The 17,510-nt window shown below is 28.9% G+C and overlaps 1 protein-coding gene across 1 annotated transcript in view; it reads right to left on the bottom strand.

Moving 5' to 3' along the window:
* Positions 1 to 17,510, bottom strand: part of nab (NGFI-A-binding protein homolog) — a 218,567-nt gene that overhangs the window by 108,976 nt on the left and 92,081 nt on the right. Inside the window, exon 2 of the mRNA XM_075366309.1 lies at positions 10,612 to 10,713. Within this exon, the coding sequence (XP_075222424.1) occupies positions 10,612 to 10,713 (102 nt within the window). The remainder of the gene's footprint in view (positions 1 to 10,611; positions 10,714 to 17,510) is intronic.

Genomic DNA, 17,510 nt, shown 5'->3' with positions numbered 1-17,510 from the left:
GTGTGTGTGTGTGTGTGTGTGTGTGTGTGTGTGTGTGTGTGTGTGTGTGTTTTATGAAATCAGGAATGCTAACGTAATATAAATTATTTAATAAATTTATTTCAACAAATTACATATTCCCGGATATTTGTAACAATTTACTTATTCAGTAGAGTATTTGCATATAGGAAATATTTACGTATCATTTCCCGTAGAAATCTTACTATTAATTAGTACTACTTCCTGTGGCATAAACCTAATCTCTAAAAAATATTACGCACCATCAATTACATACAGCTTTACCAACTGATGCTAACTTCACGCATTCCAAAAGATCTTCAACGGCACTCCACTTTTTTCCATGGACTTAATAAAAAATAGCAGTTTCTCAGTTCCAAATTCAAAAATACCGAAAAATTATTATTTTTTTAACTGTTTCATCTTTAAATTTGTATCCATGAATTCTGTTAATATTAAAGAGTATAGTGAGAAACTATCTACAAAACAAACGTACGCTAGGTAAAAATTACAAATGCTTACAAATCTTACTTAACAATTAAATTCCAGAATAATTGCTAGGACTTAGGTGGAATATGATATCAAGTACCTAGTGGATAAATATAAATATGCGTCCAATAAAGTTAATAAATTCTAGTTTATGTGTACTTATTTCTAAAAAATTAAAAAAGAAAGTAAGCATTTCAAGAAATTCTACAAAAAATTTCAATATTGATTAAAGAAAGTAAGATGATGATAAAGTAGAGAGATCAAAAAGGTGTTTTAATCACAGAGATGAATGGTTTTTAGATCGGTCTAACAAGCAGCATTTTAACGTGAAACTGGTAATTAGAAGACAGCGGTAGAATAAGCATATATGAAAAATAATTCCTACAGCCAAGATCGCAGAATACATATTTGATAAATCTGGAAAACGTCGATGTACCGATAAACCCTAGAAACGTTTGACTGATTTTAAATACGGTTGTAACAGGCCAAAAAGTATGGAGAATTACTTTTTGGTTTTAAGTTCGTCTTCAGCCAGTATATTGTGTATTTTGTATTTATAAGGAACTACGACGCCCAGCATTATCAGATAGACATATATCATTATGCAATCAACGGGCAGAAAACCTGAATCCTCCGATCAGAAATTGGTCTCCGGATCGATCTACTGGAAGACAGCTTCGAATGTACGAACAATCCCAGCAGGCTCAGCATATACTAAGATCTGATCTTCACCCATTATTTGTATTGTCCACAACCTTTAAGTTGATCGGTGCATTTTTATACAGGTTAGGAACAGCGTAATGCTGTTAAAAATTTTTTATTTACCAGCGAAAATAAATATATGTAATACAGAAAATTATATATTTCCTCCAGAAATTAAAGTGTCAATAACTAGTTCAAGCTTCCTAAAATACTTAGATATCCACGGAATTGTGTACGTAAGGAATTATCCAGCTAATTTTAAAAAAATGTTCAGTCGAAGGGAAAGATCTATGGATCTGTAAATCACAAATAACTGTTTCAATACGGGGAGAAATAATAATAAAAGAAAAACATTTTTTATTAAATGATAATATCTTTTGGACAGAAGGTATAATTTTGATATGAAAAACTAAAAGAAATGTATCACTTGGCTCTAGAATATATTCCAAGATTTGTTTGCTGAAAGTACTCGTATATCTAATCAAAATAGATTGTGAAAACTCAATACATGATCATTACATGTAATACATGTACTCTATTTCAGTACAAGATAAACGACAATGTAAAATATAAAATTCTCCTAATTTACGTAATACTTTCACCTATTTATGGAGATACAACATTAATTTAATGATTATATTATTCAAGGTTTCATCAAAATTCTATAAATATGTAGAATAAAAAAATTTTCTTATACATGAAAACAGCAGTTTCTGATATATAACTTCTAAGAAACAATATAAATAAAAATAATTGTAATATATTTTTATTATGATATGAATTTCAATATTATAATGATAAAATTGTACAGGGTGAGCAACATAATACCGAACCCGTAATGTAATCGCTGCAGAATCGGTAGGTTATGTTGGAATGACATTTTATGAATGATACGGATAAATTAAATTAAAATAATTTTAAATTACATAAACGTAATTTAAATGTTGCATTTATTTACCTTACCTTTACAAAAGATGTTCAAAATGACCATTCTGGGCATCGATCCACTTTTGTGTTCGACTAATCAAATTGAAATTTATCTGATGCAAAACGTTGTCAATTGCGTTGATTTCTCGTTGAATATATTCACCTTCAATTCATAAATATTGTGGGGATTACATGCATAGACTCTGTCCTTTAACTAGCCCGAAAGGAAAAAATCGCAAGTAGACAACTCTGGGGAACGTGGAGGCCAACGTCCTCTGCTGACAGCTCGTTGTCTGTCTCCTTCAGTAGTTACACAGTTGTAACGCGGTATGGTTTCAATTTTAATTCATGAAGAATCTTACGACAAGATGTGTATTTAACACCAGATTGTTGGAATAATTTGCGTAGTGATTTTTTTTGGACTGACAGTAATTCTCCTTTCAATGGCCTATGGAATCCTAACGGAAGGTTGCCTATTTCGTTTTGCCTTTGAAACCGAACCTGTTGTACGTCATTTTTTAACTAAATCGTGTATGCTACTCTTCGCTGGGATACAGGCATTCAGAAATTTTCCTACGAATACTTGACGTGATTCTACAAACGATCCAGAACGAATGTAGGCCACAACTATAGCTATCCTCTCCTGGATTAAATAACGGTTTTTACACAAATACAACTTAACTTTCTTTTTCCTGTTTAGTCTCCGGTAATTACCTTTCAGATAATAATTCACAGGATGATATGTGTGAGTGTAAATGAAGTGCAGTAGTCTTGTGCAGTCTCAGTTCGACCATTCCTGAGATGTGTGATTAATTGAAACCCAACCACCAAAGAACACCGGTACCCACGATCTAGTATTCAAATCCGTGTAAAAATAACTGGTTTTACTAGGACTTGATCGCTGGAACTCTCGACTTCCAAATCAGCTGATTTGGGAAGACGCTTACACAAACACAACTGCATTCACAATACTCCACTGAGATGTAACCACCTGACAAACGGCAGCAACAATCAGTAGTAACATATGCATCAATTAGTCGCGCTAGTTGTGTGAGAGTTTTTCATAAATAGTGTTGGGTAGCGGTTTCATTATGGGTTCGGTTTTAAGTTGCTCACTCTGTATAAATAATATTTAGTTTCAGAATCTATAATAATAATAATAATGTTAGTATAGCTGTTATATTATTAATAGCAATAATAATATGACTGTCATAATCATTTTATTAACGATCAATAGAAATTAGAGACAGTTAATTTTAACCGAATAAGTCTCCATGTATTGGGGTTAGAATGTGCTGTCAAGCTATATATCATCTCAAAATAGAAACATTAGCTATAGAACATTAAAAACTATTAAAAAATTAATTAGAAAATATAAATGTAAATTAGTTTTGAATTACTCTGTAGTAAGCTAATATTAAAGTGAAAGATATATTTTTCTGTTGGTAATTTTATACATTTTATGTAATGAGTTTAATATCAAATGAAAAAGTTATTTTCCGTTTCATAATCGGTGAATAATGGAGGTATTGATATCTGCGAAAAATGTGAGACTAAAAGATTTTAAATTTAATATCCTTAAAAAGATGTTTAGTTCGGTATCTTCCCCTTTGTCATTAATCTGTGATCCATAGAATGATTTTTTAAAAAAATAGTATCTTTTATAATGAGGAGCAATGTTGTATGATACTTTAAGAAAATTTAAAGTTTAGAACTACAAAAACATATAACCTATATTACTATGATTTTTATGACAAAAATACATTTTTTTGTATCAAAAATTTAGGAATTTAATTTTTTTTTTTTTAGTTGTTGGTAAGGAAATTCTCTTTTTATCGTTTGAAAAACATTGATAATAGAAAAGGCAACAAAGGAAACAATAGACTTTTGAATGTTAGAACATTTTTAAAAAGGGTGAGTTGATGATAAATTTCGAAAAAGACGTTCTATAACAAATTGGGAAAATGTTTTTGGGAAAATTTTCTCCAAAAGAAAAATTATTTTGAGTTGTTATTTAATAATAATAAGAAAGTAAGAATAACTATTTAATTTGTAGTTGGTTCCAGTTAAGTTGATACTAAACATACTAGTACTAGACCGATGTAATTCTTACGATCGATCCTAAAATAATAGCTTTTATTTTCATCAAGGTTGCGTATTAAATATTTGAAAGCATATCATATATTTTAAAATATTCTACATATGAATATTGTATTAATGGTTATTAAATTTATTGTTAATTAATTTGTTAAATTAATTGGTTAAATTGTCGAGAGCCAGGAACGTGAGGCGTTTGGTAAATGAGAGCTTCAATAGTGGCCGAACGGGACAGAAAGGAAGCAATTGACAGTCTCTACATGGCTTGGCGTGACAGAAGGCGGGATTCGGACAAAGGAAGGTGAACCTAAGGTCTCATAAGCGACATCAGAAACTGGGTGTAGCGGAAGCACGGTAACACAGGCTACGAATTCACCCAGTTCCTGTCTAGACATGGATGTTTTCGAACTATCTGTACAGGATGGGCAGATGCCATACAAGTCGCTGTCATGATTGCGGCGGACTGGATACACCAGAGCATGTAATGTTTTTTTGCCCTAGATGGCGCGAATTATGAGTAGCGCTCGAGGATCAGGTTGTGGAGGGGGCCAACAATATAATCAAGTTGATGCTTAGCAATGGCGACAAATGGAAATGTATCTCGACTACGATCACATCAATGATTGAAGAGAAGGCCAAATGAAGCGAGGCGACGACAGGCTGAGTAGATACGGATCGATGGAGACATGGAGTTCGATGACGGGTGATCAAGGGGACCCAACTTCTGGGAGTGTGCGACGGGGGCTTCTCGGAGCCGTCGCTCGTCGTTTTCTCCCTGGAGACGCCTTCCGGTCATCCGGATAGTAGAATGCCTGGGTGATCATGTAGGGGCTGTACATACTATATAGCTTAGATCCGGCCCTGCATGATAAGAGGGGAGGTTTTTTAGCGGGTCAGAGTCCCGCACTGCCGTCAGTGAGGGCCTGACGGCGGCTGGCAGAGCTTTTTCCTCCCTCTATGGATACAAAAAAAAAAAATGGTTAAATTTTATTCAAAACAAATATATATTAATAAATTCAGCACGATATTAAAAAAAATAAACACAAATTTTGATTATTAACGAAATGAAGTTATTATTATTAAATTAAATAATTGCCCCGATTAGAAAAAAATATACTGTGGGTAGTAGCAGCATTGAGTATTGTAATCTACTGACGTAAGTGATGAAAATAATGGCGTTATTTTTCATAGCGCCGTTCTGTGTAAACTCAAAAATATCTCGTTACATTTGCAAACATTATTTTCATCATCATCTTAGCTGAGATATACTATAGAAATGAAAAGTAGCGTAGAAGGTAAAATCTTCAAGGTGATACAAATACGAGTATTAAAATACACAAAATAATTAATTTTAAGATGTAGAATGTAGGCAAATATGCAAATTAAAAATTAACGCAGATTCGTTCATTTTTGTTTAATGAGGCAACACCAGACAATTTTATATATGTATAAAATCGTGTATTATGATTTATATACGTAGTGTATCACGAATTTCCCCCGGGACATTCGTAACTTTTTCTACTCATGAAGATAATGTAAAAAGTTAATAATAAACACATGTTCTAAAATGCTTCGTTTGCGAGTTATGACTAGCGAAAGATTTCGCTCGGATTTCAGCTACTCCGGTGAAATGAAGTACTGAAATTTTTTCGACGTTAATTAAGAAGCTAAATTAGTGATTTATTATGGTTTTTGACATGAAAAGTCAATTAAAATAAGTCCCAGAACCGTATCTGCAGTGGATTTTGAGAAATCTGGACGAAAAACCAATAAATTAGGGTGAAATCCCTATTTTTTATGTTTAACGTACAGTAACTTTGTTAGATAGATGACAAACACGTAAAACTTTTTAACAGTAATTATAGAAAATTTAATTCTTAACAAAATGGTGTAAGATACGTTGAATAAAAAGTTAAAAGTTAAAAAATTCGAATTTTATTTAGAAGCAGTATACTAGACCAAAATGCATTATACGTACCAGTTTATAATAAATGTTCAAAAATGAGCCCGCCATGTTAATACAATTCTTGGCACGCTTCTGTACTGCTTTTCTTACTCTTTTTAGTTCTTCAGGGCTATCTTTAATGATTCAGTCGCAACTATAATGCGAACAATTAATTTCTCTTGAGAATGTATTTTATTTTTGTATAGAATATTTTTCATCCATCCCCAGACGCAAAAATCTAAAGGTGCTGGATCAAGCAATCTTGGTGTCCAGGAATGCGGATCGACCGATCTATTTCGGAGGAAAAGTATGATTTAAGTGAGCTGAAACGGCACATAAGAAATGGGGAGGCGCGTCATCGTTCTGCAAGTATACTTTGCGATTCGACGCTAGAGGAAACTCTTCAAGCAGCTGCGGCAATTCTTCTTGAAGATAGCGAAAGTAGACCTCAGTATTTAAGTGATCAGGTAACATGAACCGTCTAAACAGCTGATTGTGAAGAAGGCCGCACCGTACATTGAGGCAAAATCTGTGTTGAAAATTGCCTTCCACCGTTTCATGAGGGTTTACGTCTGCCCATGTATGCTCATTGGGTAAGATGTTGACACCATCTCAAATAAAATTGGTCTCGTCGGTAAATAAAACATACTTGTAGAGTAGTCGATTTGTATTCCACCATTTTCAGAGCTCCAAGCGAAGCGGATCGTCTCCAGAGTGTAGATGTTTTATTGCCTATTTATGATAAGAATAAATTTGTTTTGTTTAAGTTTCCTTCAAACCATCTAATGTAAACTCCAATCCGCTTAGAAAGACGTCGTGTACTGCATAAGATGGGCTGATAAATTTCGAAAAAATACGTTCTTTAACAAATGGGGAAAATATTTTTGGGAAAAATTTTCACTAGAGGAAGAATTATACTGATCTTTATGTTTGGGAATAAAAGTTCTCAAATCCCCCTCAAAAAATTCGTATAAAACACAATATTAATTTTCAATATATCGTCAGTAGTTATCTCTATTTGGTCACTAGGTACCTACTGATCAACTGACAAAGTTTGAACAAAATCGGTTTTTCCCAGTCAAAAAATGTTTAGCGAAAATTTTTTTGTCTTAATTAACTTAATGGTATGAAAAGTTGAGATTTATCAAAACCTGGTAATTAATTTAATAATTTATGAGCATCATAATTTTTCCTTATATACACATATGGAGCCAGGAAAGTAAAAAGCATTGTTTTACAACAGAAAAAATGCATTAAATTGTAATTTTACACTAACTGTTCCGGTCTTTCTATGGCTGTGATGCAATGTAGCATCTGAGATACAACAATAGGCACAAATCAGAATCGCTTTCTTTGGAAGTAATGATATTAATAAAACATTCAGTCTTTTGTGAACAGAATGATGTCACTTGTAGAGCGAATATAACTAGCATACCGTTGGATTGGTATGCTGATATGCAACTGTATATGCCAAACATTAATGAAGGCAACGGAAAAACCACTTTACATTTATTTTAGTAAGCCTGGCATGGAATAGTCGTTATTCTACATAATTTCTATCGTTTTATGACTTGTGTCTTATTTTAGGGCGTCTGCAACCATAACAATTATGGTAATTAACACATTCATAAATAATTATTAAAGTTTTACATGCGGTTCTGATGAAAAGTTTATTTTGAATAATTCTTTCAATGAGAAAAATAAAAAAAGCTTAAATCTCGATTGTAACACATGTAATTATTTAACTTTACACTCGAATATAGTTTTCGTAGACACAAGTTTGTTTGAAACATTTTGTAGATATATGTTTTTATCTAATAAATTTAACAAAACGTATTTTTAAGATAAATTAATTGATTGTATAGAAGTAAACAGAGTTTTAGCTTAAAAAATGGTCACGTGATTTTATAACATTAAGAAATAGCCTGAACTGAATAATCTTCAGGAATTTTTATTAGTTATTTTAAAAAGAGCTTTCTTTATCTTTTGAATAAAATTATTTATTTAATTGAAATATTAATATTAATAACATAAAATTAAAAAGTATTAATATTTTAAAGAATTTTACCCAATATTTAGAGAAAAAAAATGATTTTAAATGATGTTTAAATCGTAAAATTTACATTACATTAAAAAAAAAAAACAATAAAAAATCAACATTAGTGACGAAAAGAAAAAAATTCCTTGTAGATTTCAACTTGTATTATTTTTTTTGTAATTCCAAACTGTGGTTTTCCAGAATACATTAAAATATATACTTAAGAAATACATACATGAATATTGAATTAGCTTTTTTTATGAAATAATAATGGAAATTAATTAAAATGATAATACAATTAAAAAAATTAAAAAACCAACGGCTAAATTTAATCCAATATCGAGGTCACAAACAAAATATTAATGAACTATTTAATTGATTGAAGCAAGTATGAATAATTTGTATTCTTGCATACTTGCACTTAAAAAAAAAATTCTGCATGCGTAATTCATTTACATGTTATATAAACACATAATAAGTGAGTTAGCAGTATTAACCAAATTAAATTTAGACTACACTATGAAATAAATGAAAAATACCTCGCTCTATCAATATAATATAGTTTTATTAAACATATAAAACTTAATGACATATTTCTCCCAATTAATAGATATTTTGAAAAATAATTAGATTTTGAAAGATATTTTGATACATATTTTGAAATCTTTTGAATTCATAAATAAAGTCATAAATAAAAATGTTAATGTAACCGATAAAAACTATTCATTCTTAAATAATTTTAACATTTAATTATTATAATTTTTCTACATACAATAGCTCAAGAAAATTTACGAAATTAATCACTAGATGCTCATCTCTTCTCTAATATTTCACAGTCGTTCCCTTTAAATTTTTAAATAAACATGAGAAGAGATCAAAGTGAATAAATACATAAATTAAAAAATCACTGTCGCAATGCAAGTTGGCATTCTTGTAATTATAAAATTAAAATAATAAAATTGAAAAATAAAAAAATAACTAAGTTATGGATAGCTCAATTCGAAAGAAAAAGGCTAGCCAAAAATACAGTCTACGTGGATTAAACTCTCTCTACCTAGACTGATCTGCGTAAGTAGAAAGGAGTATTATTTTTAATGCTTCATCGGTGTTAGTGAAGTTACTCTTTGTTCAACTCTGTTTCTATTTTAATATTTTTTTTTTATATTTATAGTTACAATATTTTAATATAAACTGAAGATGATTGTTTAACAGTCGAAATTCTTACCACATACATTTTTATATTTTGAAAAACGGTTCCTAAGTAATTAATATTCTTTTGTTTGTTTTAATAACCGTTAGTATGACTAGTTTTATTTGTATTTTATTATGATATACCATTATAATACGTTCAGTTACCATTAAGTGCTTCCAACATCTTGCAGTGATGTTCGAGAAAACAGATTGCAAATCAAACGGTTACCTTCTAATGGCATATGTCTCGGGAAATGCGAGAGGTTTTTCATTAAGGAATTCTAAGTCTGAACACAGATTGTTCTTTAATATAACTGGAGGAAAAAATCTGTAACAGCTCAAGTAATTATTACTTTATTTATAAATGGATTATTATCTTTCATACGTATTAAACAAAATTTTAGTAACAATATTTTTTTTTACAGTAGAAACAGTAACCGTAGTGTTTGTAGGCGAACTGATATAAATCACAAGTCAAACAGTTAAGTAATTCTTAAGAATAATTAGCGTCTCAAGCCAACAACTTCCAGGATAAAGTGAGAAGTAAAGAGATTTGTCATTACCTTTTTTGATTACTCACCCGAATATAATCCAATATATAAAAATAAAAGCCCATCGTAAATAGAAGTGACATTCAGTTCTCTAACTAATTCATTCTCTTGAGAGAAGAAATCTTTCAAGGAAAACAAATTTGCCAAATGTCTCTTTTGCTTCAATTGTTTTATATGCCACACAATCAAAAGAAAGACTGGACCTTACATTGTGAAAGCAAAAAAATGCTATAATCTTATCTATCGAGATAAGACATTATTTTATAATCATAAAATAATAATAATAATAATAAAATAAATCGAAAATTAGAATTTATAAAACAGAAAATCGAGGATAAGGTATATAATATTTATTTTAAGATTAAATTAATAGCATAATAAAGAAAGGAGTTGAAATAGCACAAAACCAGTCAATCGATTGATGAATTAAAACAAAAAAATACCTAAATAATAATGGTTGTATAAAATACAACCATTTAATCTTCCTTTTTCGAATGTGTATAAAAAATTGTAATATCAACAATGAAAATGGAATGTACTTGAACATCTAAAAATTGTTTACTTTCTCTGAGCAATCCTGTGAAAGAAAACCTTTCTTAATAATTATATACATTTGTTGCATCTCAAAATTCACTAATAAAATTATGTAAAAATGAATAATTTTTTTAACTTACCCATTTCTAATAGAGTATCGTAATACACTAGTAAACTAGCTCTTTGCATAACTCTATATAACTGAAGCTCTGCTTCGTCTCTGGGACGTTGAGTATATATCACTGTAAAAAAAAAAAAAAAATTAAAATTATTTGATATAAATATAGTATTTTTTTATTTAACTTGCATAGTAATGTGAAAAATTTATATTACATCTAATACCGAAGTCTGCATTGCCTAACATCAGCTGCTTTATAAAGTCTTAGCAATATTTGAAATGGTGTATTATCCAAAACTTATAGGTAGTAAGTCTACATTTGCTTTCTCTTAGAAGGGTACATTAAAAATCTAAGGAACATCAGTTAATTATTAACATACATTTGTACAATTACTTACAAATGTAAAAAAAATGTAACAATGTAATACGTATAAAAATGTATAATCTAAAAAATATTTAAATTATTTTCAACGAACGAACACTTCCTTATTGGATTCAATACGTATGTATGTGTGTGAGCACTTTTTGTTTCGGATTTTTATTTTTATTTCGTATTCAGATTAAGCATTGTTAGAGGATTACAAAAATACATAAATAGCCGCGATCGGCCATCGGGTTATCACCTCAAGTAGATCGCCAAAATTAAAATTTTGTAATAATCATTACTCAATAACGGAGTTAGCTACCAAGTTGGTTCAAATACACTAATATAATAAAGGTTTAAAATAAGGTTTACTAAAATATATAAACATCAATTTTGTGAATCAAGTATAAGTTCCCAAAATGAAGGAAAAACTAACTTTTTTATCATTAATAAAAACTTTTCCATAAAACCGCCAAAACACGAGAAAAAAAATTATATTGACTTAGCGTATATTGAACCCCAATAGAGATTTACCAAAACCACAACAGACTTCATTTGTACCATCTGCAGATTTAAAAAGAGGTTTTTTTTAAAATTGCGATTAAAAAATATGTAACTTTTTAGTTGTCACAGATACTGAAAAGGAACCAACGTCATATAAAATTATAAATTATGATTAATAATATACGTGAGTTCTGATTTGATAGGCTACCAAATAATGGTCACGTGATTAATCATACAGTAATCAGTAATACAGTAATACAGTCATACAGTAATTATACAGTACTCAGATATAAAATGCATACATAAAAAATCTATTAAAAGCAATTGCACTAAATCAAACAAGCATACTCAAATATATTATACGAACACGTAATAACCTAAATTAAGTAGAAGTTAAAGATAATAACTTCAGAAATCGATCAATATTTGAGAGAACAATAATAATGATAAAAATGTTCGTTTGAGAAAATCTTACTTGCTTTTTCATTAATAACTGGTTCTTTTTAAATTATGTTGACACAATATCATTTTTGCCAATAGATTTAATTTTGTACTTGTTTTTTAGTAGTAACTTTCTCATTTCCGTTTTATAACAAATGTAAATGAATAATTGGTTGCGTAAATGATCAAACAAAGTATAAATCTTTTGAAAAAAAAAAATTTACTTATATATTAAGAAAAAGAAAATCATATAAATTTGCTAAATAAAGTCTATAAAGAAACTATTAAAAATGTATCATGGACTCAACTCAACAACACACAATAACGATGTATAATTTACCAAAACATTAAAATTAAAAACAAAAAAAATAAACACTAAACATATAAAATATACTTTTTTATACATATCTCAAAGAAGGGAATCTACAACAAAAGTAACTATACATAAAAGAAAAAATCGATCATGTAATAAAATAAAGTACGAGGACGGTGAAAAACAGCTTCAAAAGAAGGCAAGTCCGTTAATTAAATAACGAAATAGAGCTACAAGTTTATTTTTCAATAGAAAAGTAATACTGAAAATATTTATTAGTTCTAATTTTAATTAATAGCTTTAGAAAATTTTTTTCTGTTACAAAGGAAAGTTCCTATTTTTAAAAAAAAATATTTTAAATAAAATAAATTGTAAAAAATTTCCTTTTATTAGAACTACAATTACAGATGTTATGTAGATATAATTTACTGATTGTAAATAAAGAGGTTTCGTCTACCGTAAGAGGAATCATAAAAGTAGATAGCTTCGTATTTCAGAATTTTGAATATGGAGTGCTCCAGAGAAGTATCCTCGGTCCCATGCTCTTCTTAATAAAGTATTTGTAAATATCCTCAAAATATTTAGTCATTCATTGATCTATTATATGAACTATCGCGAGCTTCTTCGGGTAGTATATTTATTTCCCGAATGTGAAATAGGATTTTAATAATATTTAATTTACTACTATTTTATGGCAGTTGAAATTTTTTGCTAGAATGTATCCTCATGAATAAATTACAAGAAATAAACCTTTATACCAATAAACAGATAAAATTCCAGTTCAAAATTAAAAAAAATAAGTATTTCCAATAAAAGTTTTATAAAATTATATGCACTTTTCTAAATTTTGGATATTTTATCACCAGAGTTTATTTCCGTTTACTTCAATAAAGGTAATTTCATTCAATTCCTTTAATATAAAGAATGCATTAATATTTCTAATAAAATAAATGACATAAAAATAATTGCACCGGTTAAAAATGCAGTTTAAATGTTGTAAATTATTCGTAGGTACTAGTTTTGAATTTTTTGTTACAAATGCTATATAATATTAAAATCATGAATCATATGAAATGCAATTTTTATGAAACATAGGAAACATGTTCTCCTCTACTCTGTCACATACTGAAAATAATGTTCCGAGATAAAAATAGCATTTTCAGAACTTTAGTATACTTTGAAGCAATAAAGTTAGTAATATATAATCTGTAACAATGAAAGCCAATAAGCGATTGAGCGACTAGTCTTCATAACAGCAATATCTAACAACAGTTTGTTAAATGTGAAGAATAAAAAAAAAAAATAATAAAAAATACAGAAAAGAAAATACATTACAGAAGTAAATAAAAAAAGAGATGGAAAATAAAATGAAGTTCATTCGGGTTTGGTATGTTCCGCTGTTTGTCTGGCTGGTGGCCTACATCAGACGATAAGAGGCGACGACTACGTGTAGGGGACGGGCGCCTCGCTTCGACGAGCCGCACTAGGACGCGCCAGGGCGCTCTGGCGTCGGATGCAATCCTGCAATTTGTCCGCCAAAACATAAACATAACTCACCCAGGATTGCATCTCCGCACAAATTACTCTGAACAGCAATAGAAGTACGGTAAACCCTAACAACAACTACAATAATAATACTGAATTGCAGTGCAGTCCGGAAAAAGAAGATAAATGCTATGTATAAAATTAATTCATATTTAAATAAAATATTACAAAAAATAGAATTTTCTGTATAAGATTATTATTTTAACTTATAAATTTTCATAACTCCAAAAAAAATTCCAAACAAAATCCTCAAAAAATATATAAGTATTGATAATAATTTTTATAACAAATTGAATTTAATTTAAAAATATAAACTGAAAAAAAAAATCATAAAGTTTGGTCAAATTTAACTTTTTTGTTAAAAAGAGAAAATACAAACTCAGTAAAAATCATGTAAAAATGGTATTAAATAAAACATTAAAGTAATCACAGATGATAACCTAAATTAACATAGTTGCATTATAATCGTAACTGAAAGTAGCATTTGAAAATACCACTTTTCATTTAAAATGATAAATATATTGTCATCTGCAGTCATATATAGAGACTTAAAAAAAAGTTTTAATCACAAAATTAAACGCTTATGATTTTTTTTAGATCAATAATTACTGTTATTTTTTATCCTAGATAAGCTCTCACTTATGGATAAATAATGATAATAATAAAAAGAGTAAACTATTTTTACAGAAATAAGGGAGAACAACTTTAAAACTTTTGTATACCCGGTGGTAAATAATTTTCTAATCATAAAAGAAACAGACATTACCTATTTTTAAATTACAAGTATACACTTTACACAAAGTTTAAGGAAAATTAAACTAACAAGCAAATTCAAATATCAAATTACGTAAAAATTTAGTTATGTAGATATAATTACGACCAACGTCAAAAATACTGGAATTCTCTCATCCCTTCGCGAAAAAGACCGAGACCAAGTGTGAATTCCCTGCACAGAGTGCTCTCACTAGAGGCATTAACGTCAAGACCGAGTCTCGGCTTCTGGGATGGGTCCAGGAACGACAAATTCGGGCTTGGATACACCGCCCTAGGGGTTAGAGGCAGCCAATGAAAAGATCTAATCGGCGGCTGACCTGTTGGACTAGACTTATGGCCGGCGGACACGAAGGCCCGTTTGAGTAGATAACCCCCTGGGTTGTGCTTTGCTTTGTTGTGGATCCGGCCCGGGAGGTAGGATGAAAAAAACATAAAAATACGGTTTTGGTTAGGTTGAGTTGGCGACTACACCTCCCGGAGCTGAGTTATGCTTAATTACGGGTCTGGCTTCGGAAGGGGTGTATATAAAACCAAAGAGAAAAAAATACGGGTAATTATTTAATTGCAAAATTTCTGATAATTTGATTGTTCATTGATATATTCATAATTCAATGTCATAACATCAGTTATCTAATAGAACGGCAAAATATTGACAGCGATTCGAAGAAATCGATATCTTTCCAATATTTAACAGTAGGAATATCATCTATCAAAAGGAGAAATGAAGCGATGCTAAGGAAGACTGTGACAAATATTTCTAACACCCGTCCTAGGTATCCGCAAAGTAATAGAAACAAAAAATTGAGCGAATCCATGAGGGTGTTAACAATAATAATAATAAAAATAAAATAATAATTATAATGGCATTACCAATTCCACAAATTCATCCGAGACTTTTGGTGAATGAATGAGTTGAGATACCAATTCATCAATTTCCCAGGCACAGTTTTCTTTAACTATATTTTTCCATATGAAAGACTTACATCTAAAAAAAATGGAAATTCTGAAAAGCCAAGAGTGGATAATTTATACTTTAAAATTTGTAAATTATCTAATGACTAACAAATCATTTTTCTTATTAATTTTTTTTATAAACCGTTAAAAAAAATTATTTTCAGATTGTACGATACTGGTAATGAATCAAGTTCAGTTCTAAACTATTGAAATATAAAAAAAATTATTTGGCTAATTAAAGAATAAATTTAAAACCCTTCATTAAAAGACATTAGATAATAAAACAACATACTTTAATTTTTTTTAAATTTAAAATACATTAAGAATTTTATGCGATTCTTTTAAATGAGAATTACAGATACATACATTTATCAAGTAGTTCAGAAGTTACTTTTTTACAAAATTTCAATTAAAAAAGAGGATATATCGATTCATTCGATGTTTGTTCACAGAATATGTATCTGTAATTTTTTTTTCAATATTCACTAAATCCGTCATATATTATACAGTTATCATAGGATTAATTTTTCCTATATAAAAAACGCTCTTCAAATTATTAATTTACTATCTTAATCTGAAAAAAATTACCCATTTGATATTTAAATAATTAAGTATTTACAAACAACCAATAAAAATAATTATTATTTTTTTTTTTTTTTATAAATAATGTCTACCTTCATTATTTCAAAACATTCTTTTTACATTATTTTTACCCATTCATTAAAATTAACACGCCTTGGAAAAAAAGGTATGATAAAAAAAATTATCAAAATAACGGACATTAATAATCTTACCAATTAAAAATGATTTAAAATTTAATTAATTAATAAGAAAAAATTGGAATTTTAAAATTACGATTTTCTGATTTATGAAATTGAGCAGCTTGTCTTAATAAATCCTTTTTTTACAAACTTTTCGAAGAAAAGTATTATTACTTTCGGTCGCACGGGTGTGATTGGGGGGTGAAATTGAATTTTCTTTAAGTTTTGAGGTATGAGGAGTAGGAAAATACCATTCACTTAAAATGTAATTTCCTTACATAAAAATATATATTAATAATTAACTCTCCTCAATCTCACTCTCTCTCTCTCTCTCTCTCTATTTATATATATATATACACGAGTATATATAGATTAGCCACAAATTATTTATATATATATATATATATATATAACATTTGTGGCTCGAAAATCTCCAAAGCTATTAAATCAATTTCATTGAAATTTAAATATGCTGCAGTAGTGTATCTAAAGTTGTGTATGTGAAAATTTTATAAAGATTGGTTGAGTCATTATTAAGTTAAGCTCAATTTAACATTGAACAGGTAACATAAAAGATGTAATACACCTTTTTTTAATTTATATAATTCATTTATTCTACTCTTTTATTAGGTCAAACCGTAACTAGTAATTAACTGACCATTCTACAATTAACAAAACAGCAATAAAGATTAATTAACAAACATTTTAAATTATAATTAATTAAACAAATTCGAATTAAATTAAGAAAATAATGTGCTAATGAATATACATAAGCTCTTATACAGTTATTAAACCAAATGGGAACTCTGTCTGGCGAAATTAAATCTTCCATATTTTTCGAAGTTAAATAATAACTTTTAAGATGTATTAGAACTGGTTCGTTAAGTACGGCCTTGTCTGTTTGATTTTATTTCTACATCCTACCTTTTATTTTTTTTAAAGTTCTTTTCCCCGAGATATTTCTTATTATAATATAATGTTTTTTATTCACAAAAATACTCAAAATTTAACGACTAACTCTTATCTCTAAATTTAAACAAAATAATATTTTTGATGAACACTCCCCGTTTTTATTTGTTACTGTTTAGTTATTCATTAGTATATTAACTATTAACAAGTATAAAAAATAATTTAAAACATAGAAACCATCGATAATAAATCATAAATTTATTTTTTTAATCAGGATAACTGAAAAATATTGCTGTTCATTAAGAATATTATCTAAGAAACCGAATTGAATAAACAGCATTTATATTAATAATAAA

This window comes from Lycorma delicatula, chromosome 5 (assembly GCF_047948215.1).
Source record: "Lycorma delicatula isolate Av1 chromosome 5, ASM4794821v1, whole genome shotgun sequence".
NCBI classification, from domain to species: Eukaryota; Metazoa; Arthropoda; class Insecta; order Hemiptera; family Fulgoridae; genus Lycorma; species Lycorma delicatula.
Note: the sequence above shows the minus strand (reverse complement) of the source record. Positions and strands in the feature narration are given on the sequence as shown.